This window comes from Dioszegia hungarica, assembly GCF_025882075.1.
Source record: "Dioszegia hungarica strain PDD-24b-2 chromosome Unknown MKK02contig_32, whole genome shotgun sequence".
NCBI lineage: Eukaryota > Fungi > Basidiomycota > Tremellomycetes > Tremellales > Bulleribasidiaceae > Dioszegia > Dioszegia hungarica.
Window position 1 is genome coordinate 112,041 of NW_026515781.1, and position 25,044 is coordinate 137,084.

Below are 25,044 nucleotides of genomic sequence, written 5' to 3' on the forward strand. Positions count from 1 at the left end.
GCATCGAGCTCGACCCCGCACCGCGCTCGTCCATCACCCTTCCGTGCCCTCCACCGCGGCCCTCAACCCCTCGACATACCGCTCAATCTCCTTGACCCTGCCCTCATTGGCCGCCTCCAGCTGTTTCACAGCGGACTGCACCTTCCTCGCCGAGTCCAGTAACTTCTGCGCCTCCTCAAGCAGTTCCCCATCGCTTACACTCGCCCTTGCAGCCGCCAACTTGAGCGCAGCCCCCGTATAGTCCGATACCGCCTGCTGTATCTGCGGTATCCCCTGCAGCGTCGCCCTTCGCGCATCCGCCTCTATCGCCCCGGCCCATGTTCGCGCCTTTCCCTCGATTCCGCGTACCGGCTGGCCGTTCACCTGGTATTGCAGCGAGCGAACATCGCGAGGTTGCGTTAGGCCGAGTTGAGCAAATGACGCAGTTGCGAGGTGAATCCGGCGTTGGACAGGAGCTCTGCAGAGTCAGCTTTTGTACAAACGATATCAAGCCTGAATGCCTCACTCTCTTAGATACTCCAGATACGACACCTGCTCCTCTGGCGCCCAGCTTAGATCTGTATCCCTCGAGCAGAATTGCGAAACGTATCTGATGGTATTCCAGAGGGATTCGCGGTGCGACGGAAAGGAGATGACCAGCCGGTCCAGCGATCCCCGCTTGTCGAGGGTGTCGCCGGCGAGTAGCGGTCCGGTGACCAATTCCGCTTCTTTCCCGGCGCGCATGTCTATGCAGAGGTCCCGGAGATTCGGCAAGGTGTCCCGAACGATCCCCAGGAGTGCTGCTTGGTCCACCGCGTGTAGAGTATCTCGTCTTCCCCCTCGTCCGCCGCATCCGACTCCTGGTCCCTGCCCTCACTCTCCGTGTCCGACACCTCTTCTCCATCATCGCCGTCCGTGACCAGCGCCTCGTCTCCATCCTCGCCGTCCATGGCCCGCGCCTCGTCTCCATCCTCGCCGTCCATGACCAACGCCTCGTCTCCGCTTCCGCCGTCCGTGACCACCGCCACTTTGCCATCCTCCCCGTCCGTCTCCAACGCCTCGTCTCCAGCACGTTTGCAAGGTGCAGTATCATCCGTGTCCGACCCCTCGTCCCCGTCCGGCTTCCGAGGAGCAAGGCGCACGAGCCAGCTGGCCGGGAGATCGCCTCCGAGATAGGTGTCGCCGAACTGTATGGTCCGTAGGTTCCGACATTTGGCGCGTAGGTGAGGTACGATGAGATCGTATAGACGCCAGTCGTAGTCTTGGAGAAGAGCCCAGAGTTCCACACTGTCGTGCGGGGCGCGTACGTGGAGCAATCGCGCCACCTCCATTTCGGGCGTGAGCTTGAGCGCGGGGTCTTCCTCCTCCTCGTGTATGCGAGCGTCGTTATGGAGGATGTAGCCGATATACATGCGTTGACGATCCTGGTATTCAGCTTAGCTCTCGTACCTCGTCCATCAGCTGAGACAGAGCTAGCAGCGATGACACGCACGTTCGAGCGCTCAATCCTGAATTGCACGTCATCCTGCCTCATCGTCCGGTACAGCACCTTTGCGACGTCCGCCATACCACTCCGTTCCACCCGCATCATCGCCGCCAGCTCCTTCTTCCCCATCAACGCTATAATCTCCTCCCTGATCTCCGCGATTCCATACACCCGCCTGCCTGGCGATGGAATTGCCATCACGGGTTGAGGGGGCGATGAATGCGTGAGATCGATGGGGGAGAGGGGGCGGCGCTTCGCTTGTGGCAAGGTGAGGAACGAATAGCGGTGATGGGTCCGGCCCGTCCTGGACTGCATCGTAATAGTTTGATTGGGTCCTTGGTCATGTGTACGATGTATAGAGCAAAAGAGACGCAGAAGTCACCCGCCAGAAATGCCTCGAGTGTCCAGCTCCACATTCCTCAGCCACGCTCACGTGACCTGGTGCTGCGGCCAAAGAGAAGTGCTGCATCGAACCTAGCAGATCTGCCATTGGGGAACGATACTGATTATCTACAGATGATGCTGAAGACCTCAGGCAGCCCATCTCCCAATTCCGACATATCCCCCTCCGCACCGTCTGATCTCCTCCCCTCGTCCCCTGCCTGACCTCACACTGCCCCCTCCGCCGGCGGCACCTGCTACCCCGCTCCTAGTCATCCATGAGATTAATCGCAGTCGCGTACGATTCCCCTGGTCGCGCCGCCGCCGCGATCGCCGCCCGGACAACTTCTTGTTCTTCCTTAGCCATCAGGCGCGGACGGCCCTCTGTGTCGTATATCACGAAGGCCCTGAGCTCTGAGGGGCGTTCCAAACCCAGCGAGACAAAGTCCACCGTACTGAGGTATTTGCGCGGCTCGTACGGTTGCCTGCAAGTATGAGCTCGGACAGCTTGAATGATGCGGGAGACTCACTTCCTCAACTCATACAAAAGGCCTCTCTGCGCTACACGTCCCCAGTCTCCTAGGTCATCCGCGCCCCCGACGCCTGCGTTCGACAGTCCGATCAGGATGTGGGCCTCTTCATCGCAGATCTGCGAGAGCACCCGGATGATATTGTAGACGTTCCCGTGACTCTCATCGGCGGTGCGGAGGGAGAGCATCTCGAGCGTTTCGCCAGGCTCGAGACACCGATCATGCAGCATGTGCTTGCAATCCGCCTCGGCCGTCTCGATCCCCTTCATAGCAATGTCCAAGGAGCGCAGGCTCCTGAGACTCGACCGTATGATGGAGATCAGTTCCGGTAGATCCGAAAAGGATACCTTGACCCGTTCGTCCGAGTAAGGCCCCCATCTCGGTACGCCGGAGTGACCGAGAGTAAGGAATGTCAGAGACGACCCCATGATGGCAGCGAATGGTCGGAGTTCGGAAAGATCCCAAGGATCAATCCTGGGCGCCTCGATCTCGCAGATCCGGAAGGGGCTCTTGACCGTTTTTTGACGCTCGCATAGGTCTCCGATGAGACGCAGCGATATGGGTAGCTGATCGAAGCGGATGGACTCGTGCAGGCGAGCGAAGTAGGCGGCGGAAAGGAGGGCATCATGCCATTGCCGTACGAGGGCGGGTGGGAGCGGGACTGAGTGGTCATGTCCTTGCGGCGTATCGAGCCAGACGTCATAGAACGGTCGGACGGTGTCTAGGACGCAGGGGAGGTCGAATGGGGGGTATAGAGGTTTATACGAATACGAAGGGTTCCGAGCTCGAGAGGGAGTGGGTGGACCATTTAGGATGCCCAGGTTATGCCCATGGCACCACCATATCTCATCGCCCCCTTCGCCACACACCGCCGAGTAGGCCGGATCGCCCGGACGGTCCGTCTGCGACAAATGGACGATCCGTTGGTCGCTCGTCTCGCTTCTGAGGTCCGAGCGATACCCAAAGTATACCGCACGGAGATTGGGACATTTGGCCCGCAATGGAGTGAGGACGGAGTTGTGGATTTCGGCGTCGTGGCTGTGCACAAATATCCTCCAGCGCGTTAGCCTCCTCCTTTGCTGTACCCTCAAAGTCTCGCAGCCGTTCAGGAACCATCTCCGGCGTGAGCTGCAGAGCGTTGTCCTCGGGGTCACCGTAGCAGTCTCGTTGGGCGTCGATGTAAAGGATCGAGTTGCAATACATCTCTTGCCGGGCCTGGAGGTCAGCTTACTTGTGTGGATTCACAGCACCAGCTTGAGCGTACATTATTTCTTTCCACTCTGTGCTGGACATCATCCTGTCGCATCGAATGGTACAGCATCCTCGCGACGTCCGCCATCCCCGCCTTATCCACCCTCATCATCACCGCCGCATCCCGTCTCTCTGACCACCCAAGAATACATTCCTTCAGCTCGGGGATCTCGTAGACCCGCTGCGCTGCTGTCCGCAAGTCGGTCATGTCGCTGTTGTGGATAGTGATGGTATGGGCAAAGCCAAGGCAAAGCTGTAAGAGGGCAGAGGCGAAACCTCCACCTTCACCAACCATTATTCCGTCGGAAGCAACCATCTCCACCGCCAAAAGGCCCAAGGTCACCACCCCCTATAGTTCTCTCGACTATACATCACCCTCCCCCTATATCTATATCCTATTCGACGTCATCCAGGCTCAAGATGGACGCATTTGGCCTCCCCATGAGCTTCGGCAAAAAGTCCAAGGCCGCCCCGGTCAACATGGCGGCCAAAGTCGAAACTACCAAGCGAGCCGAGGTGGGTCCTGTCTTTGGGCCTTTGCGAAGTCATAGCTAACATCTAGGCTCCGGCTGTGCCAAAAGAAGAAGTCAAGGTCGAGAAGGAGGCGGAAGCTGGACCGTCCAGGCCTCGGTCGCCTGGACCCTCTGTCCCCCAAGCTCAAGATGAGGACGAGGAGGATATCGGACCTATGCCCCCGGCGTCCATCGCAGGCAAGCGGAAAGCCGGAGACGCTACTAAAGCCTCGGACGGAGAAGACGACGAGGAAGAGGATGAGGACGAAGAGGAAGAACCAGACCGGACCCCCATTACCCACGAGATCGTCCTCAAAGACCATACCAAAACCGTCTCGGCCCTCTCGGTCGACCCCTCCGGCTCGCGTATCGCTACCGGCGGGTACGACTACGATGCCAAATTGTGGGACTTTGGGGGTATGGATGCGCGCCTCAAGCCGTTCAAGAGCTGGGAGCCGAATGGGAATTATCTGGTGCGTGATTTGGACTGGAGTAGTGATGGGAAGAGAGTGCTGGTTGTTAGTGGGACGTTTTGGCCCAAGGTGTTTGATAGGGATGGGACGGAGGAGACTGTGTGAGTTGATTAGGGCTCCGGAGGGGTTGGTGCTCGGTTTTGGAGGTGGATAGTTGGCTGATCCTGAAGGCTGGAGTTTCAGAAAGGAGATGTCTATTTGCGGGATATGAAGAATACCAAGTATGTCTTGCTTTTTCAGCTGGGTCTCCCTACTTCTCTGGTAGAGACAGCAGCTGATGGTTCAGAGGACATACAGCTGAGATCAACGCCGGTCGATTCCACCCAACAGACGAGAATCGCTTCCTCACCTGCTCGAATGATTCCACACTGAGGTGAGCTAACTTTTGGGCTTCCAGTCTGCTACCTCTTCACCGGTGTCTGCCTTGGCTCGGTGGCTATCAGGACTAATGGGGCAACGGGGAACCGGGATCGGGCTATAACGACCACAGCTGACCCTCAGAATATGGGACGTCAATGACCGATCCAAGCAAAAACAAGTCATCGTCGTCAAGTCAAAAGAGCGCGGGGCGCGGACCATGGTCTCGACTTGCGCGTGGAGTCACGACGGGAAGCTGATTGCTGGTGGTGAGTTCTGCGCTCACTTTCGGGTTCAAAAGTCATCTCGGGTGGGACCCGTGTCTTGGCGCTGTTCGATATACCATGAGAGAAAGGGGTAAGAAATCTTAGGAAGGGCGAGCCGCGGCGAAAGGGGTGGCTCAAGATTCTGGATGCAGGCTGACATCTCAGCATGCACGGACGGAACCCTTCATATCTGGTCAACCAACTCCAACCTCGCTCGGCCAGATAAGAGCTGCGAGACGGCGCATGAAAAAGGCAGCCGGACGAGCGGGGTTGTGTTTGCGCGAGATGGGCGGAGGCTGGCTACGAGGGGAGGGGACGATACTGTCAAGTGTGAGTCTTTCATCAAGCGCCTCGGCTTGATTTGTGTGGATCGCGCCAGATCGGACAGTTTCCGGGATCCTGGGGAGCACGAAATACTGAATAATGCAAAGTGGCCCAGCTGACTCGCAGTATGGGACATCCGATCCATGCGTAAACCCCTAGCAGTCGCCACAGGCCTCGAAAATCGATATTCCGAAACCAACCTGATCTTCTCGCCGGACGAACGGTCGATCCTTACGGGTGTTCCGCCGCCCAAGGCGAAGGCTGAAGTTGGATCTGGCGCTGGGTCAGGCACAGGTATAGGTGGAAAAGGGTCGGTGGTGTTTTTGAATGGGGAGACGTTGGCGGAGGAGAGGAGGGTTGTTATTGGGGATGGGGCGGTGGTTAGGATTTTGTGGCATTCGAGGATAAACCAGGTGAGTTTCTGTCGGGTTTGGTGAGGATGAGCGGAAGACTGCGAGGTCAAGGTCAAGGTCGGGATCAAGATCTGTCCGGTCGGATGGAGGAATTGGGGACGGGGATGGGGAAGTTGGACGAGGTCAACGTCAGAAGTGAAAAAGCACGGATAGAGTCGCAAGCAAGCAATGCAAAAAAACGACGCAAAGCTAATTCTCAGCTCTTCGCCACCACCTCCAAAGGCGCCCTGCACATCCTCTACTCTCCCCATTCCTCAACGCACGGCGCCCTTCTCCCTCTATCCAAACTCCCCAAATCCGGTCCCCGGGACCCGGGCTACTCATCCGCCGATATCCAACCCGTCATCTTCAACCCGGACGCGCTCCCGCAATTCGCCGACCAAAAGTACGGCGAGTCGCTCCATCAGCGCGATAAGCGCGCCAAGCGGATGAAGCCGATGGAGCCTGTGCAAGGGGTGGGCAAAGGCGGACGGTTGGGCGCGAGTGCGATGCAGGGGTTGGTGCATAGTCTGTATCCGAATGAGGTGAGGTTTGAGGATCCGAGAGAGGCGTTATTGAGGTTTGCGGATAAGGAGAAGGAGGGGGAGGGGGAAGGGGAGGGTGGAGAAGAGTGAGTTATGGAGGTAAGAGAGAGAGAGGGGGCGGGTCAGTATCTGTAGAGAATGTACTATGTATTGCGCTTTGTCAATCCGAGCCGAGCTATCATGACGCAAGGATACTGCTCTGCGCAGGCTGGTCAGCGGCACAGTTAGTATCAAACCGGACATACTCCCGCTCGCGCCCCAAGTCCAGTCAAGTCCTGCATACAGAAACAGCTATGTGCCGTCCTATATCATTTTCTCGGGTCCCCCCCGCCCTTTCCCTAACGCCCCGACGCCTCAACTCCCCGCATCTGCTCCTCCCCTTCCCATCTCACCATCCATCATCCCTCTTTTCACCACCTCCACCGCATCCTCTATGGTATTTCTCCGCCACACCCCTGCTCCTAGCCGCCAGTCCCCATGCGCCCGCAACGCCATCGCCCGCAACGCCCGCCGCGCCGCTTACAACGCCGAGGCACCGGTAATAATATCGATAAGCTCGGTGGTAATGACGGCTTGACGACCTCTGTTGTACTGGAGCTGGAGGGAGCCAATCATGTCGAGTGCGTTCTGCAGGTCAGCCAAGTCCCAGCGTTAAATCGCAGAAACAAGAGCGATACCCAAACGCATATAGCCACCCTCGTCGACATCGCAGCGACAATCCACCGTAGACCGTAGGGAACCGCAGCAAGTATAAGTGAAAGTCAACTCACGTTGGACGCATTCTCCATAGCCGTCCGCCTGGCCGAAATCTCGGCCGCATGCCCCTCGACCAAAGCCGTGTAGATCGCATTCGCGAGGGCAAACTCGGCGAGATCATTGCTGGAATCCTCCTCCATCTCGTACGCCTGGAACCCGGCCGCCTGGCGGAGCGCAGCGGCGGTGATGACTGTGTTGACGGCGGGTTCGTAAGCGATCGCAGAGACGTATTTGTTGTAGACGAGGCGGATCTGCGAGAGGTCAACTCACGAGCGCAAAGCGAGTGAGCTGGGCCGAGCAGAGCATCTCTCCCCCGAGCGGAGCGAGAATCTCTCCCCCGAGCGATAGCGAGAATCTCCTTTTCCTGCGCGCAACTCTCTCTCTCTAACCTAAAAAACAAAAAACCCACCTCGTCAAAGTCCCCCCCGTTCTTCATAATCCCATCGGCAATAACGCTCGCCTCTGCAAACGTCGGCACGTCCTTCCCGACGCCCCCAAACGTCACCTTGAACGTCTCTGGCATGGCCCGTGACAGCTGCGCGCGGGGCTTATCGCCCACGACGGCGAGATCACCAGCCTGCTTGGCCTGCTCGCGCTTGACCATGCGGGTGATGCCCGAGTGGATACCGCCGCAGAGACCGCCGTCGGATGTCATGGCGAGGTAAAGGATCTTGGGGGTACCCTCGGAAGAAGAATCCCCCTTGGAGTTGGTGAAGATTTCGTTGTTGGCCGCTCCGTATTTCTTGGCTTCGCGCATGGCGCGCTCGGCGCGGGTGAGCTTGGTGGAGGCGACGACTTTCATGGACTGGGGGTTAGCGGTGGTTGGCAGGGGAGGGAAGGGTAGGGGAGAGGTGAGGGGGGAAGGGAGGAGATGGGTAAGATGGGTAGGGTAGGGTATGATATGGTATGGTATGATTTAGGTATGGCTGGGTATGTCTTTTCCCATAGGACCACTCCGCTCCTTCCCATGCACCATGGGCCCTAACCAAGCTTCTTTTCTCCAAAGCCCAACTCCGACTCGGCTCTCCTCTCGCCCAGATTCTTCTCTACACCCCACTCCACCTTCGCCTCTTACTCCTACTCCTCCTCCTTTTTTCCCATTCACTCTCCATCATCCCCCATGCTCCTTCTCCGCCTTTGACCTTTAACCTCTGACCCCAACTCACCTTGGTAATCTTCTCGATATTCCTCACACTCTTCAACCTCTGCTCGATTTCTTTCAGCGTCGCCATCCCCATCGTCTGCTGTTGGACAGCGGGACGAGCAAGAAGGGCTGCGGCGGGTCGGATAGTGCGTGAGAGCATCGTGGTACGTTTAGGGTATAGGGTGTAGAGTCTAGCTGCAAGTAGATAGGGGTAATCTCGGACCAGGGAAGGGCAGAGTGAGCCAAGTGCCACACTCGGGGAAAGCCGGGAAAGCCCGCTTCAGCTAAAAGGGGGGGACTGGATAGATGACCCGCCTCCACCCTCAGCGACCTTTGTTCGACTCGACTATAGACTACCTACACCCTATACTTACTACTTATAAAGCTATACAGCTACTCCAGCTGCACCAACTGTAGCACAGCACACCCAATATCCAAGAAGAAAGAGCTATCGAAAGTATGTCAGCTGATTCTTTCGGAGCTCCGGCCAGAGACCCAGCTAACTCCCCAGTGGCGGACCCCGAAGTCGACCTTTTCGCAGGCATGAAGAAGAAGAAGAAGAAGGTCGCAGCTGTAGACCCGGCGGACGCAGAGACGACAGCGGGAGCAGCGCCTACGCCTACGGGGGAGGTATCGCGTCCAGCCGGACAGAATGCGTTTGGGAATGATGAGGAGCCAGAGGCGGCCCCTGCTGCTGCTCCGGCCGCAGAGGAGGCGGGGGTGTCTGCCCCAGCGGACGGCGAGGATCTGTTTGCGGATATGAAGAAGAAGAAGAAGAAGCCCAAGAAGGAGATCCCGGCTGATCTGGTATGTTATGTTCCCCTTTTCCGGAGAGGGGAGGAATGTGTAGCTGATCAATCAGGGGTCAGAAGTCACGCCCGCAGGCGTAGACGGTCTGGAGAAGAAGAAGAAGTCGTCCAAGAAGACAGCGTCGGACTTTGCCAAGGAGCTCGGGGAGATGGAGGATGAGCAGCAGGGGCAGGGGCAGGGGCAGGGGGATGATGACGCACAAGCGGGTGCGGGTGGGGAGGGAGATGGGGCGGAGGAGGACGGTGGAGTGGATGGGGATGAGGAGGATGGGGAGGGGGAGGATGGGGTGGGGGCGTGGGTCAAGGAAGGGAGGGAGGCGACGTATCCCGAGGTGAGTAAAGGTTGGATGGGTGGTAGTAAAGGTTGGATGGGTGGTTCGGCGGGGTTGGGGTAGGGTCGGGCTAGGGTTGGGCCGGGTCGGTAGTGAGAAAGAGAGGAGGGGGAGGGAGTATGGCGAGAGGGAGTGGGCTTTAGGTGGGGAGACGGGATGAGCTTTCGGATTTACCCTACATCATCATAATCCCACTGTTCCCACATATTCCCTACATCATCAATATCCTTCTACGCCCTCAATCCGTCAATCTCTCTCTACTGGTCATATCTCCTCATCCCGCTCCCTAGCTGTCCCCCGCTGACCCGCAGCTCCTCCGCCGCTTCTTTTTCCTCCTGCACCAACACAACCCCGAGCTCGCCGGCGAGAAGCGCCGATACACCATCGTGCCCCCGCAAGTCGCGCGCGAGGGCACGAAAAAGACCATGTTCTCCAACCTGTCGGATATTTGCCGTAGGATGCACCGGCACCCGGAGCACATGATTCAGTTCTTGTATTCGGAACTGGGGACGCAGGGGAGTGTGGATGGGAATGGGAGGTTGATTATGAAGGGGAGATATACGCAGAAACAGATTGAGAGTGTGTTGAGGAAGTATATTGGTGAGTCCCCGTCTAGGTTTGGGTTGTGTTGAGCTTGGAGGGCATGGGAATGGGAGGGGCGTGGAGATGATGTTGGGGATGAAGGCCCGAGATTGTCCAGATGGATGGAAGTGAGGCGAGACGAGGTGGACTAGGAGATGGGACGGAATGTTTAGCTGGGAGAATACCCAAGGCGGGAGCTCAATCCTATTTTATCCCTCCCTTCCCAGACTAAGCTATCGCTCCTCGCCCTTCTTCCAGATCCCTCTCATCTTGATCATACCCACCCTCGCGGAGCCATCGCTAACCCCATAGTCGAATACGTCACCTGCAAGATCTGTAAATCGCCCGATACACTCCTCAGCAAAGAGAACCGACTGGATTTCGTCACGTGCGAATCATGCGGGTCTAGTGAGTTTGGCTTTTATTACTTGCCTTCCGATCTACCTGCTTGCCGACTACCCTGGTCGAGGTGGATGTGGACACGGAGATTGTAGACATGGCTGATCCTCCAGGACGCTCGGTGTCCGCCATCAAGGCTGGTTATCAAGCCCAGATTGGGAAACGTATCAAGGCTGCTTGATCGCCCTCGACGCCAGCGGAGACAAGGCTCGGGTGGGGATGTCAGAGTATACCGGTTTGCGGGTATTTTTGTATCATATCATGCATAGCTACGAGTATCGAGTGAAGTGATTGGCTGGATGTCATTCCTCAACTCGCACTGATCTTACTACTTACCCAGCGCCTTGATACTAAAGCCTCATGACCGTGGCCGGCCCGCTCTGACCGACGATGGAGTGATGGAGTCTACCGCCATGGCTGATACCCCTCTTCAAGGCAGGTAATCAAGCCCAGATCGGGAAACTGAACAAGGCGGCTTGATCTTCCTCGATGGAGACAAGGACAAGTGGGGCCGATGGGGGGCAGTCAGGGTATACCAGTTGGGTCTTCTTGTATCATATCAAGCATGGCCACGAGTATCGAGGTGGCAGCTCGGTGGAATTCCCCATCCCACGGCCTGTACAGAGTACTGATACTCGCCACCTCGTTATTTTCCCCTTTCCGCGAACCTCCTTGCTCACGCTTCATGGAGCAGTCTACAGCTGGCTAACGCACATCAGGGTGAGCGGCTGCGGATAAGATGTGGCAGGGTAGCGTCAGGCAGATGGTCGCAAGGCGGCAGTAAAGATTTCTGTGTTCATTATACACAATTGGAAGTACAGCAAGGAGGTTCTCGACTCGTTTCTAGCCAGAGCAGTAAATACCCCGCATCCCCTGCTCCCCCGCCTCACCATTTGACCGCACCCCGAATGCCTTGATCTTTGAACTTCTTGGCCATGAGCGCCATCGTCTCGTACATGCCCCGCATGAAGTTTCGGTCCTGGACCATGCTTGAAGACAAGTGTAACGTCAAGCGCGTGTTGTCTGCGCTGTTGCGATAATCTGTGCGCATGACCGCTCCCTCAGGCCCTTTCTGTCCTCCGCTCGACTTGCCTTGTTAGACAGGGCGAGGTTCCACTGCGACTCCGTCCAGGCCGCTTGATTGTCATTCCTTGGGAAACCCCTCCGGAGCATGGCCTGGAACTCATCGGCAGATTGAGGTCCAAGCTCGTCGAAGATTTGGTCTCTGAGCTCTTCAGGTAGACGAAAGAGATGGCCTGCCGTACCATCACTTTGGGTGGCGACACCACTGGTATCGGGATTGGGGCTGAATGGCGCATCCCCGTCGGCGTCGCTGACGGGAGAATCAGAGGAATGAGTGACGGACATGTCAAAGTATGAGTATATGATGGTCGAGAGACACAGGGCGGGATGCGAGTCAGATGGAGCGTACGCTTCGTCGGTAAGCTCGGGTGGAATGCGAGGAGGATGAAGTACAAAATGCTCAGGCTCTCGTTGGGAGCGAAGGAGACATAAGATTGCTTTCTCCTTGACGATCCTTTCGGGATCGATCTTGGACTATCATCAGCACTTGAAGGTAGAGACAGCGAGAGCTTCCAGCATGTTCGATGAGGCTGTTTTTTGGAGCCGGACATGGACATCCGCATAAAGCCCGAGCTCAGACCCATCTAGGAACGCTGCCTTATAGCTTGCGCAATTTTACGCGAGCCACGCCTGGCCACTCGATCCTTCGGTCTCACTGCTGACTCTGTTCCGGACGTTGTGGGCCCTTTCCCCGCCACTCATTTCGATCAATGGACTCTCCGTTGATTCCTAGTAGCTTTCAAGTGAGAGAGTCAAGCCTCCGAGAATCGTATCACGCGCCCGTTCTCTCTTGACTAGCAATCCTTTCAGTACTCCCAAACGGGAAATAGAGATCGGAGCGTTCCAGCATGTTCTTCACCTGATCGCTTTGTGAAGAGCCTGTCCCGGTGTGGTTCCGCTGCGTAAAGAGTCGTCTGATCGCATCGATCATACTGATCATAGATTGACTCTACCATTGCGACTGGGTTCATACCGTTCTCACAGCATCAGGTCTCCGCCGACCTCTACATGCCAGCTACTCACAACCTTCTCCCCTGTAGTCAAATCCTAAGCGGAATCCCAACCCCTTCTTCTTGAGTCGGTTCCCCGTCACATTGAAGCTCTCCTTCAGGCCGTTGGACAAACCACGATGTCTCTTCAATCTCGACTTGTCCGTCACGTGGGCGATAAAATTTCCCCGGGCAGGCACGGGTCCGGTATTCTTGAAGCCCACGGCATATCTGGATATGTCTTCGAGGAACAACCGGACCTGCCAGTCGGTCGCAGCTGTCGGTAGCGGTGGGACGTACCAGTGCGTATTGATCACACCGGAGAGTTCACTTCCGTTCTCGTACCGAGGTGGCTTTTCCGAGTATACCGAGAGCTTAGGCCAGGATGGTAGATCGTCCAGCCATGCCGTATGGTCCGGATGAGGGTAGTGGTGGAATTGCACTCGATCGCCGGTGAGGCTCTTCCAGTCCACACTGCCCAGATCGCCCGGGCGTGCTGATCGAGCTCGATTGTTTCTGTTCCGCTGTACTTTGTGATCGGACCATAAGATCCCGACATGCGCCACTTTTGAGAGGAGGGAAGAGTCGTGGTGGCTCAGCGTGAAGAAAGCGGTAATGAGATCCCTCAGGGCCGGGCGATCTCGATACTCGGGGACCAGTATGATAGTCATGTCATTGACTGACTCGGCGTCGAGCTTGTTGGACTTGATTGCCTCAATGGCGGTGTTCCGCGTATCGTCGTCAGTCATGTAGGCGACCAGGTCGACATCACTCTTCACCCCAAGAATCCGACGCACGCTGGCCTCGTTGAGCGAGAACGAGCGCGCAACGGGAGGGTAGTCCTTTGAAATGTTTCTGTATCTCTGTCGGGGTCAGCTGTCGAGCGTAGAGTATATCTTGCCATGTGCAACAACGGTACCGACAACACACCCACCGAATGATACATCGATTGGGCTAGGCAAGACCGATCAAAAACTCACTTTGCTGGTGCAAATCAAGCTTCGCTGCGATACAGACCACAAAGTCGGCTTGTTGCGCGGATCCTTCTCCTCAGACTCAGCCCACGACGACAGTTCATTTTCCGATCGAAGCAGTCGCTCAAAATACGCTGGAGACCCGACGGGGGAAATCCAGTTGAAAACTTGTGTCACTAGCTCAACGGGTAGATCATCGAGCGATGTCCCTGCGAGATCCATGTATCTTTCTCCGGCGAGTCGGGTGGCGAAAGTTGGATCAGTCACGTCAGTCATGGGATCGTCCATCGCGGGGAAGGGCGCAAGAGTGCTCATAGTGGCGCCGAGGATTGATTGCCGAAGATGCAGGCTCGGAAGGCGGCAGAAGGTGATGTTCGAGGCTTGCGCCAGAGAGGAATAATATGTACGATTCAGACATGTGCGTCCCCTGCTCGTCCACATGATACCTGCCCGTGCTGCGAGTGGGCAATTTAAGCCATCCTTTGACAGTCTGCGCCTGTACTGAGGATTTTAAAGGAGAAAGACTCCTTGTCCCTGGGCACAATGTGGGCAAATGTGTAGCAGTCTGCACCTCTCAGGGCGCCCCCAACGATCTACCAGAAGGCATACGTCCCGCACCAGCACCTTTGATTTTGGGCACTGCCATGTTAAGTTTTCAAGAGCAGACTGGGGATGCATCTGACTCGATATGACCTCCTTATATATCCCAGTCTTGAACTTCCTACAGAAGTTCCTACGAGTTCCTACGAGTCCCTACAAGTCCCTACGAGTTCCTACGAGTTCCTACAAGTTCCTACGAGTTCCTACACGAGTCCCTACGAGTTCCTACGAGTTCCTACAATCCCTATTGTAGGACTTCCTATGTAGCAACTCCTATGTAGGACTTCCTACAGTTCCTACATAGCCTCCATGGTCCATTTGCACTGCCACACTTGGTCCGCCACATTGACCTGCCATACAGCCCCTGCAGTACGGCATGGGATCTCGCCACTCAGGCGTCGCATTCTCTATACTGTAGGTGCGCCTACTCTGTCCCGTGTAGGAGTTCCTACGCGGTACCGAGCTCGGTTCCGAGTAGCCTCGCTGCCGGGATCGCTCCCGCTGAGACGTCGTATTCCTAACATGCCAGCCCCAGGCTTGAGTCTCGTCAACAGGCATCACACCTGCTCGACCAGTCCGTCATGGATATTACATAGTAAGATGCATACGTCTACCTGAGAGTTCACAGGGCGGCTGCAGGCGTCCGGCCCAAGAGCTAGCTCCCGTCGATATATACGACACTGAACACCAAACCTTTGTCTTTGAATCTCTTCGTCATAATTCTCGTCTGCTTCTTGAGCTCGGACACGAATCCCGTATGACCCAGCACGTCGCTCGGCATGAGGACCTCAAACTTCCCACTAGCAGTGTGGCGGGTGGTGATGAGACCGTGACCAAGTACCTTGAAGGCGTCAAAGTAGGCGTTCACATCAAAGCCTGGCGAGTCCGTGTCCGGGGCAGATAGATCCCAAATCACGTGAGTCTTGCCGTCTGGCAGTGTAGCACCCCTGGTGTCAAAGCGAGGCACCCCATCGGTGTGTACCGTGAATTCCGAGCTGGTCGGCAGGCCGTCGAGATAGACGGTCTCGTTCGGACGGGGCTTGTAGTGAAGTTTTAGGCCACGAAGATGCGACCAGTCAACGCGCTGCGGAGTCGGCCCAATGGGTGTGAGCATGCGGATGGAGTCTGGCTCGATTCTCGTCTCAGAGGGTGAGATAGCGACCGCTTGCCAGTTTGAGCAGACGCTCGAGTCTTCGGCCTTCAGGGAGAGAACAAACTTGATGAGTTCTTGAAGTGCGGGATCAGCACGATAGTCCCGGATCAGCAAGATGGGCTTGTCGTTCTCGGCGCTGGCCAAGAGTCGTTTCTTGCACGCGTCTCTGCGGGTGGCAAAACTGGCAGCAATGTCCGCATCATCACTGAGGCGCAGGATGCGTCGCATCGTCATGTTGTCGAGTGTGAAGCAGTCTGGGTTTGGATCGAAATCCGTATGGAACTTGTACAGAGCCTATATGGTGAGCGTCGCCGGAGGATGAGGCACTATTACAAAGCACAAGTCATCGACAGTCGCCGACTTACCTTGTTCGATAGGGAAAACTTTCTGCGCGATATGGACCACGTCTTGACGCTTGGCCCGTCGGGACTGCTCAGTAGCGTGTTAAAGTCGACGTTGGTCTCGATGCCGGGAAGCGCTCGAAAAACACGACTCCTCACCTCGGCAGGAAGGTTCTCGAAACACGTGCCCTCCTGGGTGGCGGTAGGAACAGCATCGGTGAGGAGTGTCGCCACTGATGGATCGGGTGGCGTGTAGCGTTCGGGGTCAGACATGTTCCGCGTGTGACTGGTGTCTTTGTGCAGTTGTGACTTGGGTGGCTGGAAATGATTATCAGTTGTGTATAGCGAAGAAATAAGGCGGCTGTAAGCTAAGACCGCCTAGCTTTTCAGATCGAATAAGAGGAGGATGAGGGGAGTATTAGGGCACCAGGACGCAGGCTCACATCACGCCATTGAGAGCACATGTGACCGTCCTTTCATGCGCAGCCTGAAGTATCCTCGCACTAGACGCTTCGATGATAGCTGAGTATGGCACTTTCAGCGACTTAGAAAGCGCACGCTACTGAGCGTGTAGTCAGCCAAGCGGCAAGGATCTGGAGCCGTTTCGGGCTGGAGTCTCTCTTCCGGGCGCAGGCGCCGACAAGGCCCATAAGTCGCAGCTGAAGCAAACATTAGTGGGGTTGGGCTATTGCGGAGCGAATTCTGCCCCGAAGTGAGCTCAGTCATAGCTTGAAACAGTCCGAGGTGCTTGTCTTTGGCGAAGCTGAAAGGAAAGCCACGTGGATAGCCACCAGCTCAGCCTAGATAGAAGCTCGTGGCACTGGTCGGTGGTACGTGATCGAACAATGGCATCCGACTCCATTCCAGGCGGGTACTCAAGGGTCACAAGGCATCTTCCTATACACACTTATTCCTCGTACTGACTGACACCGTCTAATGGCCACCGTCAACGTCCCAGACCTCGAAGTTGAAGCCCTTGCGCTTGAACCTTTTCCTCGTCGTATCCATCTTGCTCTCCAGCTCCTTCCAGAAGACTGCATCGGCTCTCGCGCTTCTCGGCAAATGAAGCACAAAGCTTGATCCCTTGACACTGTCCTTGTCCGTGACCATGCCTTGTCCGAAGCTGTTCATGTCTCGTAGGTAATCTTCGAGATCTCGGCCGCGCACACTAGTATCCGGTTCAGGGGGGTAGCAATGCACGATGCTTTTGCCGGCAGGAAAAGGGTACCCATTCTGGAATTTGGGGAGATGGGCGCTACGGGTGTGAATGGTCAGTTTCTCAGTCGGAAGGTCGTCCAGCCACGCTACGCTGCAATCTACGGGCGGAATGTAGTGGAACTCCAGAGGGTCTCCGGTGAGGCTGGTCCAGTCAATGGGACCGGTCAGTCGAAGCCGGTGAGGTGAAGTCCTCGCTTCCGTGTACTGCTGGTTGGACGCCTTGGAGCCGAAAATGAAAACCTTCTGGAGATTCGGCAGGACTTGGGAGTCCCCAGTCTTCAGGTCGAGGAGAGCCGTGATGAGTCTTCGCAGAGCAGGATCGGCGCGGTAATCGTCAGTCAAAGCGATGGAGCGGCTGTTGTACTCGCTGTTCTTCAGGCTGCTGCTTGCGGCGTGGGGGTCCGTGATCAAGTGTTGCAACAGGTTTTCCGGCGGTACGCTCATGATGCGGGAAAGGAGGGTGGCGGTGAAGGGGAAGAACACCGGCTGGGCCTTTGTGTCCCTGAACGTGTTGCCAAACCACTGCACTGATCAGACATAGATCTATACAGACCGGAATGTTACGCTAGCGTGTTTCAAAGCTATCCGGCCTGGAGTGAATGACCTACGAGACGAGAATCAGCGAACGATCGCTGTGAGGCAGTCCATGGTCTATCGCCATCCCCATCGTCCGTGGGCATGCCCGCTTCGAGCGCACTCCGGATCTCCCTGTGAGTCAGATGAGTACCGAGTTCGTGAAATACAGGAATCAGAAGCTCATTTGGCAGGTTGAAGAGCCCGACGGGCAACTGATCCTCGACATCATTGAGATCTTCGGGAGTGGCGAGACTTCCAGGAGACAGCAAATTTCGGGCGATGAGCACGGGGCTTGTGAGGGGGTTGAAGTCTGACATGAGAGTAGGTGAAATATGGCAAGTATGATTGAGTGGAGTAACAGACAGGTAACCAGGATAAGGTACAAAGCGATGAGCCCTCCCTTAGGAGTGAGAAGCACATTACGATCGCTGGGTTCCTGTCAGAGAGCCAATCCTTTCAGGCAGGTAGTGCCACACATGCGATCACCCGTTTGGGCAACGATGACCAATGTGGCACCTTTTGGACCTCCTCGAGTACTGTCTCGTCCGCCACTTTGAAACAGTCTTTGCATACATCATCAAGCACTGGGCGCAAACTCAGCACCTCCCCTCCCCCTCCCTGCCCTTATAATCAGATCGACAGTACGTCATACAATACGCCCAGACCCCCAGTACGTCATACAATACGCCCAGACCCCAAAAGCTCAAGTCACCTAACACCCAATTACCATTTCACCCGCCCTAAGCCATACCCCTTCGAACCGCTCAGACAGAGTACCTAAAGTCCTGGTTCTGAAGGTCCGTCATATCGTCGAAAGCTAAATGAAGTAAGCTTGGACCTATCCGCTCCGGCCACAAGGGGGACCTACCCTTGGAGTGATTGTTCTCGAGACCCTGGTCCAAGAGATCCTTCTCGCGCTTAGCGTTTCGCCGGGTAAGCATGACACGCATCCAGACGAGGTTGGCGATGAAGAGCCCGTAGATTCCGAGGTGAATGTAGAGGGAGTTGTAGTATCGCGGTTTCCAGGCGGCTTGGAAGATCTAGAGAGTCAGAGTGTGCCCCGGCGAGGAATCAGAAGGGGGCTGTGGTATGGCTCACTTGTGGTCCGATGGCATTACCGACTGCCCAAGCGACGACTGGAGATGATTAGCCGATGTCCCAAGACTAGATTTGAGCGGGACTCACAGAAGGCAGCGTAGACGATGGATTTCTTGGTCTGCCCAGCGACGTTCCGAGACAGCATGACGTACATCGAGGGGTGGCAGGATTGCTATAGACAATCAGCGCTTGTAAGGGTCCGCGAGCTGGAGCTGCACACTTACGAAGCATTGCATGACGTAGAACTAGCGGTCAGCTGGAGTCAAATAATGTGCGAGCAGGTGCAGCCAGACTTACAGCGATGAGTAGGCCTATGCGGGTGCTTTCGGTAGGCGCGACGGTCAAGAGGACGACGGTACCGATGATGTTGGTGCATGTGTAGCCAATCATGACGTAGATGGTGTTCTTGTACCTGTTCCCCAGGAATCTGGACAGTCAGCTGGGTGCTTGTCAGAAGGGACGGTGAGGTAGAGCAAGACTGACGCAGCCAGGAAGTAGAGGCAGACCTGGAAGATGGAGAGTGGGATCGAGACGAGAAGAGACGTCTTGACCTAAAGCACGATCAGCAGTGTACTCGATTCAAAAGTGTCAGCCACTCACGTCAAAGCCGAAGGCACCGTTGATGAGAATAGAGTTGAAGGTGTTGAAACCGCCGACAACGAGGGTCTGGAGGAAGATCATGATGCAAAGTGACCATGTGAGGGGGTCGGTCCAAGACTCGCGTGCCTGATCCTTCTTGAATACCTTTTGCTTGATGCCTTGGTCGTTGGCTCGGACGCGCTCGACAAAGAGGATCTTGTCGGAAGGCGAGGCGAATCGAGCTTGAGCGACAGTGTCCGGAATGCCCCAAAGGCAGATGGCTGAGCGTCTATCAGCTTTGGTTCGAGTGGGGAGCAAGTACAAGAAGACTCACCCGAAGCTGCAAGAGAGATGATGGCGATCACGACGGTCATGATCTGCCAGCCGCGCAGGGGGTTGGCGCCGAGTACGTGGTAAAAGCCGTAGCCGAGGAGATTGGCCGTCACGCCGGCGACGGCGAACATGGCGGTCCAGATGGTGGTGATGTAGGTTTGCTCGTCTACGGTGAACCATTGGACGGTGACTAAGGGGTCAGCCAATCATCGTATCCTCACATGCAGGTCGGACTTACTGGCCATAAGACAAGGGGAGAAACTGGTTGTAAGCGGCAGACCGGGAAAAGCTGAAATCTGTACACACCTGGATTCGAAGAACCCAAGGAGGAAGCGGATGGCGAGCACGGGAGGGATACTGAGCGCGAATGCCAGACCGACGACGAGCTATTTGTCATCAGCGCCAGATATGCTACGCTTGTTCAAGTGACTCACGAGAGACCAGACGACCATGGAGCCACCGAGGACCTTGGCTACGGGGTACTTCCGGATACACTGGTTGACCTGTATCTGTCAGTGGAGATTCGGCTTATCATGACTGCTCGACGTACCAGGGGCTCCCCGACGATGATACCGATCCTAAGCGTCAGCCGAGTCTTGTGACAGTTAGGCGGACATACCAGAGCATGGTGGAGGTCAAAGCATAGTCTGCCAGAATTAGCACCGCTCATGATTTGGAGCCGGTCGGAAGACGTACCTTGACCTTGCGCATTGACATCCTGTATCCAGCCCATGATGGAGGACGTCCCCAGCGTTCCCTTGTCCAGACTCTGGGTCACGTAGGCAATACACATGATGGGCAGCAGCCTAAACTGTATCAGCGCCTCTCAGGTACAAATACCATATCACTCACTTCTTGTAGATGATCTTCCTCAACCGTAGATTCTCCTCAGGCGAGATGGTGACCGTAGGATCAACAAATTCAGCCGCCACCGCGTCCTCCACCTGAACCTGGGCATGCTCGGTCTTGTTGTATTCGAGATTACCAGAATCGCCCCGCTCCAGATGGGCAATGTCGGCTTTGTTGTCGATGTTGGTGGACATGGTGGAATGTCGATGAGGGGTAAGAGTATTGTGAGGAGGGTCAAGGGGAGTGCGGACCGCGCCTGGCCATCTTATGAGATTTGGTTCGAGTGATCTGCTGAAGGAGAATAAGCATAGCATCGCAGATCAGCTGGTCAGAGCGGTCCGGCGCAGCGGTGGATATCCGCGCCCACGGTCCGGGCATGCCAAGTCAGTCTTGGGAGCGGCCCGTAGCGGACCGCATGCGGCGTATCAGCAAGTATGCAAGCATGTCAGCTGTGTCAAGTGGAGGGGAGAAGGGTTGTTCGCTGTGCCCAGGTCGGGTGTATGATACCCATTTCATCTATACCGCGGCGGAGCTACCCCGGAAAAGTCTCCGGACCCGGCGCGGAGACCCCTTGGCGGACTTGGCACACCAGGCACGATGCACATATGTGGCACCTCTGCAAGTGCCACTTTCATATCATTCGCCACCCGGTGATGGCCGCGTGTTTCATGTTTTCCCCTCGTTCCTGCATGGTCGAGCTTCCCCTTGTTTTCCCCTGACGTTTCATCCTTCGGCTAGTCAACCTTGTCACACCCAAAGCACACAATGTTCACCAAGCAAGAGGAGGCGGCAGCGAGTAGTAGGAGGAATGCATCTCATACAGCTTACCCATCTGTCAGTGCTACTCATATCTCAGGAAGACCGACCACGCGGAAGACAGCCTGTCGACGACGAGGCGTCCTTTCCACACAGATCGCATCCCTTTCGCGGCGCCAATCCAACGACCACGCTCGGGCCTCATCAACTTAGCTTGACAACATCTTCTCGAACGCCAGCTGCTACTCTACCATCAGCCGATATCGTCTACCAACTACATCTAGCCACATCTACAGGTGCTTCTAGCTGCTTGACGGATCTCGACAAACCAGCGCTAGCAATCCCGCAAATCACTCAACACGAACCATCTCCACATCTTGACGATGCCCTCCATCTTCCACCGATCGACCTCAAAACGGAATGTCAAGGCTGGCGGGCTGGTCATTAGCGAGCCGAGGGGAGTAGTCCATGCCGCTACGCTAGGAGGTGGTCATACGGGAAAGTATATCCAGGAATCAAGCGGGGAAGTAAGGGAATTCGGCGCACTGCCCTCGGGAGCAGTCGGTGCTCGGTATGTCTCGTCAGCACACCACTCTGTCCTGTACTAATCCGCAGTCATCTCACCCTTGCATCCCCTCCATCGTCCCCACACCCCTCCTCCTCAACGCACACACAACCTCCCGCACCGCCCGGCAAATACACCTTTCTCCCCACTTATCTCCCACCCCATACCTCATCCGATAATTCCATCGATAGCACGCACTACTCGGACCCCGACATACCCGGACAGAGGGAGTATGGCTATCTCGGCGGAGTGGGCGGGAAGGTCGTACTGGGGCTGGATGATGTCAAGGCGGTAGTGGTGGATGTGGCGAGGGAGCTGGAGGGTAGGGGCGTGGCGACTATCTTGCTGTTCAGTAGCGGGGCGTTGGAGGGGAATATGGCGCGGGCGAGGTTGCTGGTTCAGGCGTATGTGGATATGCTATCGTGAGTTGTTCACTGAGCGAGGCTAGGAGAGTGAGACGCTGAGGGGAGAGGATGGCGGCAATGTGACGCTGTGTTGGGGCTCAAGCTGACTGCTTCAGCTCAAGCTACCGTCCAGAAGCGTCATCCTCTCAATCCAAGTCGTTCTCGCACGATCTACAATACGCCAAAGAGCACGAATTGGCGTGGTTCCTGCGCTGGGCGCTATCCCGGATTGCTAGGCGGAAAGAAGGGACGCGCGAGATCTCAAGGGGTATCATCGAGTGGGAAGTATACGAAGAATGGCGCGGGAGAGAACGAGGTGAGCTGCGTGCACCCTGGTTTATCAACTATCGTTGATCATGAGCTGATACCCTAGCCGCAAGCTACCCAACCGACGCCTTTCCCTACCTCTCCGCCCTCTTTCCTTCCTCCGCCTACTCGCTCCTCCAACCCCTGTTCCACCTCCTGTCCCGCCTCGCCGCCCACTCCCATCTATCCGGCCTGACCCCACACGCCCTGTCCTCCCTCTTCGCCCCACTCCTCTTCGACGTTCCCGTTCATTCTCCCGCTCTGGCCAGCCACACCGCCTTTGTCCGCGCCGCCTCCGCAACCGAACACATCCTTCTCGCGTATATACGCAGTACGTCCCGGTCGGCCGATCTGGGGCTCAATGACCTCCCGTTGAGGCTGAATGAATGGGTAGCTGGCTACCCGGGGATGGTGGTTAGCGATACCGAGCTCGTCAGGGGCTTACCGCGGAAAGGGGCCAGGGTGATCCGGTGCGAGAGGGCGACGAGGGTTGTGCGGGCCTACTCGAAGGATCTTGTCGCTACCGCAGAGACGTGGGCAGGGCAGGGAGAATGGCCAGCATGGGAACGGGTCGTCTTGCGGAGCAAGCGAGGGGATTCCAGGCCAAAATTTACAGGAGGGTACAGACGGAAGATGGTCGTCAAGGAGACGCCGGCGCTTCCTGCTTCGGCGGCGATAGGGGAGGTGACGGAGTATGGTCTGGCGGAAATGGGGAGTAGCGCGGGAGCGATGAGGAAGGGGGCGAGAGCGTATGACTCCGACAGTGGGCATGGGCGACAAGGGTCGGATGAGGAGGGGAGGTATGGGAGTCTAGCGGGAAAGGAGTGGAGTATGTTTGAAGAAGGGGGGTTTGGGAGTGAGGGGCAGAATGAGTTTGGGGACAAGTTGCGGTTTGACCTGACCGAGAGTGCCAAGATGGTGAGTTTCCTTCCTCCTTCTCTTCTTCCGGCAACAAGCTGACCCGCCAATCCGTCATTGAACGCCGAAAAACGATGGACTGGACAGACTTTGCCTCCTCCTCTGGCGGCTTCACACGTACCGACCCCGCCCTCACCACAAACCTTACCTTCTCGCCCCCACTCGCCCAGTCGATCGAGTCGTGGCCTAAGGAACGCACGGATCTGTCGAAACGGCTTCACAAGTCCAACAAGGATTCGGTGCCGTTTCATCATGACACGACTGCCAAGTTTGGGGAGGCGAGCGGGTGGTTGGACCTCGCGGGAGGGGAGGAGAAGAGAGATGGGAAGGGGAGGGTTTATCTTGAAGAGGCTTTCCTGGACTTTTGGGCGGATTTGGGGTTGGGTGGGGGGTGGGTCGATAGGGCCGAGTTGACGTTCAGGGAGAGTAGCTGGGCTATCGTGAGTTGTCTCCAGGGTCACATATACTCGTTCATGTGGCTTGATGAATGCCGGCTGATGAAATAGCTCGAGTATAAGGCGAAGCCATCGACGGAAATTGAGACCCATGCAGGCCAGGGTCAAGATCCACGAACGTCCAGCCTGTACTTCTTGTTCGAAGAGAAAGTCCCTTATGTCAGTTGCAGACCTCACACATGCGTGTAGAGTCCCAAGCTGACAAAAAAGGACTATCAACTGGCCATCGCCAACCCCTCCGAAAAGCGCGCCTTCTCCCTCTTCACTCGAAAGAAGAAGAACCCCTCCCTCCCCAAATCCGCCTCTGCGGGCGCGGGCGGTCTATCTTTATCAGCTTCGGCCCTCGTTGCGCCTCAAGGGGAGTTTGATCGGATGCTCCTCAGTCCGTCGGGGACCAAGAAGGTCACGCTCAGTGGGAATAAAGGGAGTGAGGCGAGTATATGGCATAAGCAGACTGGGGGGCCTTTGTCGCCCGCCTCGCCTACGAAAGGGAAGGGCCAGTCGCAGGCGCACGCGGGATTTGTGGTCAAGAGTAGGCCGGAAGGTGGGAAGGCGCCGGTGGATATGCCGGTGCCGCTTTCGGTTCCGGTCACGGCACCGGGGCTGAGGCAGGAGGGGAAGAGGGAGATGAGTGGGACAGGGAGGGAGGAGGGGGAAGGGAAGAAGTCACTCTTTGGAAGAAGCAAGTCTGGGAAGGTGGGGAGAGGACGGGGGGGAGAGGATGCGGTGGAGGCGGAGACGGTGGATTATGAGCTGCAGTCGGCGAGTGGGGTGGGGTCGCCTGATGGGGGATCTGCGGGAGGACGAGAGGAGGACAAGTGGATGGGTGAGCTACGACTTGGTCGTCTGGTCGCGAACGTACACAGCTGACTCCTTAGACATACTTGTCTCAAATGGCGCACGCAGGATGGATCGACAATTACCCACTCCCGCTCGCCTACCTCCACCTCCCACCCCTGCAGGAGCCCTATCGCCCTCGCCTCTCCCCACCGCCCAACACCGCAAGTCCCGCACCCCTTCCCTCGATACTCCCCCGAACGCCTCCCTCCTGCGATTTATCACTCCCCCGATGCCTCGGCCGAGACGGAGGACGAGCTCCATACGCCCCGCGCACCCAACTTTGTTCCTCTCGCCGCTGATATCCACCTCGAGCCCTCCGTCGACGCCGAGTCTGCGATACCCCCTCTTCCGGCGGCCAAGGACCCCAAGCCGCTCTTTACGCGCAAACCCCTTGCTTCCCCTGCTCAACAGGTCCAGTATATCGAGGGCGATCAAAACAACCAGTCCAGCCAGCAGCGGGACAGCTGGTCTTCGGGCTCAGATCGGCCG

At 56.6% G+C, this 25,044-nt stretch overlaps 9 protein-coding genes across 9 annotated transcripts; 3 read left to right on the plus strand and 6 right to left on the minus strand.

Moving 5' to 3' along the window:
- Positions 1 to 33: 33 nt before the first annotated feature.
- Positions 34 to 3,922, minus strand: MKK02DRAFT_30745 (uncharacterized protein; the record flags this gene model as incomplete). The annotated part of the gene is made up of 10 exons (XM_053088126.1): positions 34 to 457; positions 506 to 779; positions 857 to 1,403; positions 1,472 to 1,774; positions 1,899 to 1,967; positions 2,078 to 2,111; positions 2,149 to 2,331; positions 2,377 to 3,037; positions 3,246 to 3,591; positions 3,641 to 3,922. 10 exons carry the CDS (start codon positions 3,920 to 3,922, stop codon positions 34 to 36), a joined length of 3,123 nt encoding a protein of 1,040 aa, XP_052941517.1.
- Positions 3,923 to 4,047: 125 nt separating this feature from the next.
- Positions 4,048 to 6,586, plus strand: MKK02DRAFT_21071 (putative transcription factor; the record flags this gene model as incomplete). The annotated part of the gene is made up of 8 exons (XM_053086358.1): positions 4,048 to 4,143; positions 4,190 to 4,713; positions 4,783 to 4,833; positions 4,899 to 4,985; positions 5,114 to 5,238; positions 5,401 to 5,565; positions 5,686 to 5,972; positions 6,173 to 6,586. 8 exons carry the CDS (start codon positions 4,048 to 4,050, stop codon positions 6,584 to 6,586), a joined length of 1,749 nt encoding a protein of 582 aa, XP_052941518.1.
- Positions 6,587 to 7,015: 429 nt separating this feature from the next.
- On the minus strand, positions 7,016 to 8,556 carry MKK02DRAFT_35577 (putative ATP synthase gamma chain mitochondrial precursor; the record flags this gene model as incomplete). The annotated part of the gene is made up of 4 exons (XM_053089207.1): positions 7,016 to 7,123; positions 7,267 to 7,503; positions 7,662 to 8,057; positions 8,419 to 8,556. 4 exons carry the CDS (start codon positions 8,554 to 8,556, stop codon positions 7,016 to 7,018), a joined length of 879 nt encoding a protein of 292 aa, XP_052941519.1.
- Positions 8,557 to 8,939: 383 nt separating this feature from the next.
- On the plus strand, positions 8,940 to 10,699 carry MKK02DRAFT_21293 (putative translation initiation factor; the record flags this gene model as incomplete). Its single annotated transcript, XM_053086393.1, has 5 exons — positions 8,940 to 9,203; positions 9,259 to 9,537; positions 9,849 to 10,137; positions 10,432 to 10,527; positions 10,632 to 10,699. The coding sequence occupies 5 exons, from the start codon at positions 8,940 to 8,942 to the stop codon at positions 10,697 to 10,699; spliced, it is 996 nt and encodes a 331-aa protein (XP_052941520.1).
- Positions 10,700 to 11,526: 827 nt separating this feature from the next.
- On the minus strand, positions 11,527 to 13,879 carry MKK02DRAFT_30749 (uncharacterized protein; the record flags this gene model as incomplete). Its single annotated transcript, XM_053088127.1, has 6 exons — positions 11,527 to 12,075; positions 12,103 to 12,194; positions 12,265 to 12,337; positions 12,461 to 12,533; positions 12,621 to 13,453; positions 13,571 to 13,879. 6 exons carry the CDS (start codon positions 13,877 to 13,879, stop codon positions 11,527 to 11,529), a joined length of 1,929 nt encoding a protein of 642 aa, XP_052941521.1.
- A 940-nt stretch (positions 13,880 to 14,819) lies between these two features.
- MKK02DRAFT_41373 (uncharacterized protein) lies at positions 14,820 to 15,931 on the minus strand (the record flags this gene model as incomplete). The annotated part of the gene is made up of 2 exons (XM_053091539.1): positions 14,820 to 15,611; positions 15,683 to 15,931. The coding sequence occupies 2 exons, from the start codon at positions 15,929 to 15,931 to the stop codon at positions 14,820 to 14,822; spliced, it is 1,041 nt and encodes a 346-aa protein (XP_052941522.1).
- A 660-nt stretch (positions 15,932 to 16,591) lies between these two features.
- MKK02DRAFT_41374 (uncharacterized protein) lies at positions 16,592 to 17,769 on the minus strand (the record flags this gene model as incomplete). Its single annotated transcript, XM_053091540.1, has 2 exons — positions 16,592 to 17,398; positions 17,485 to 17,769. 2 exons carry the CDS (start codon positions 17,767 to 17,769, stop codon positions 16,592 to 16,594), a joined length of 1,092 nt encoding a protein of 363 aa, XP_052941523.1.
- A 447-nt stretch (positions 17,770 to 18,216) lies between these two features.
- Positions 18,217 to 20,505, minus strand: MKK02DRAFT_41375 (major facilitator superfamily domain-containing protein; the record flags this gene model as incomplete). Its single annotated transcript, XM_053091541.1, has 16 exons — positions 18,217 to 18,269; positions 18,321 to 18,492; positions 18,551 to 18,588; positions 18,638 to 18,722; positions 18,775 to 18,795; positions 18,848 to 18,977; positions 19,034 to 19,101; positions 19,151 to 19,410; positions 19,464 to 19,652; positions 19,701 to 19,723; positions 19,769 to 19,848; positions 19,897 to 19,965; positions 20,013 to 20,040; positions 20,082 to 20,109; positions 20,159 to 20,268; positions 20,315 to 20,505. 16 exons carry the CDS (start codon positions 20,503 to 20,505, stop codon positions 18,217 to 18,219), a joined length of 1,545 nt encoding a protein of 514 aa, XP_052941524.1.
- Positions 20,506 to 21,076: 571 nt separating this feature from the next.
- On the plus strand, positions 21,077 to 24,854 carry MKK02DRAFT_30752 (uncharacterized protein; the record flags this gene model as incomplete). The annotated part of the gene is made up of 10 exons (XM_053088128.1): positions 21,077 to 21,145; positions 21,168 to 21,507; positions 21,554 to 21,638; positions 21,683 to 22,054; positions 22,153 to 22,352; positions 22,410 to 23,260; positions 23,299 to 23,700; positions 23,767 to 23,874; positions 23,926 to 24,573; positions 24,594 to 24,854. 10 exons carry the CDS (start codon positions 21,077 to 21,079, stop codon positions 24,852 to 24,854), a joined length of 3,336 nt encoding a protein of 1,111 aa, XP_052941525.1.
- Positions 24,855 to 25,044: the final 190 nt, after the last annotated feature.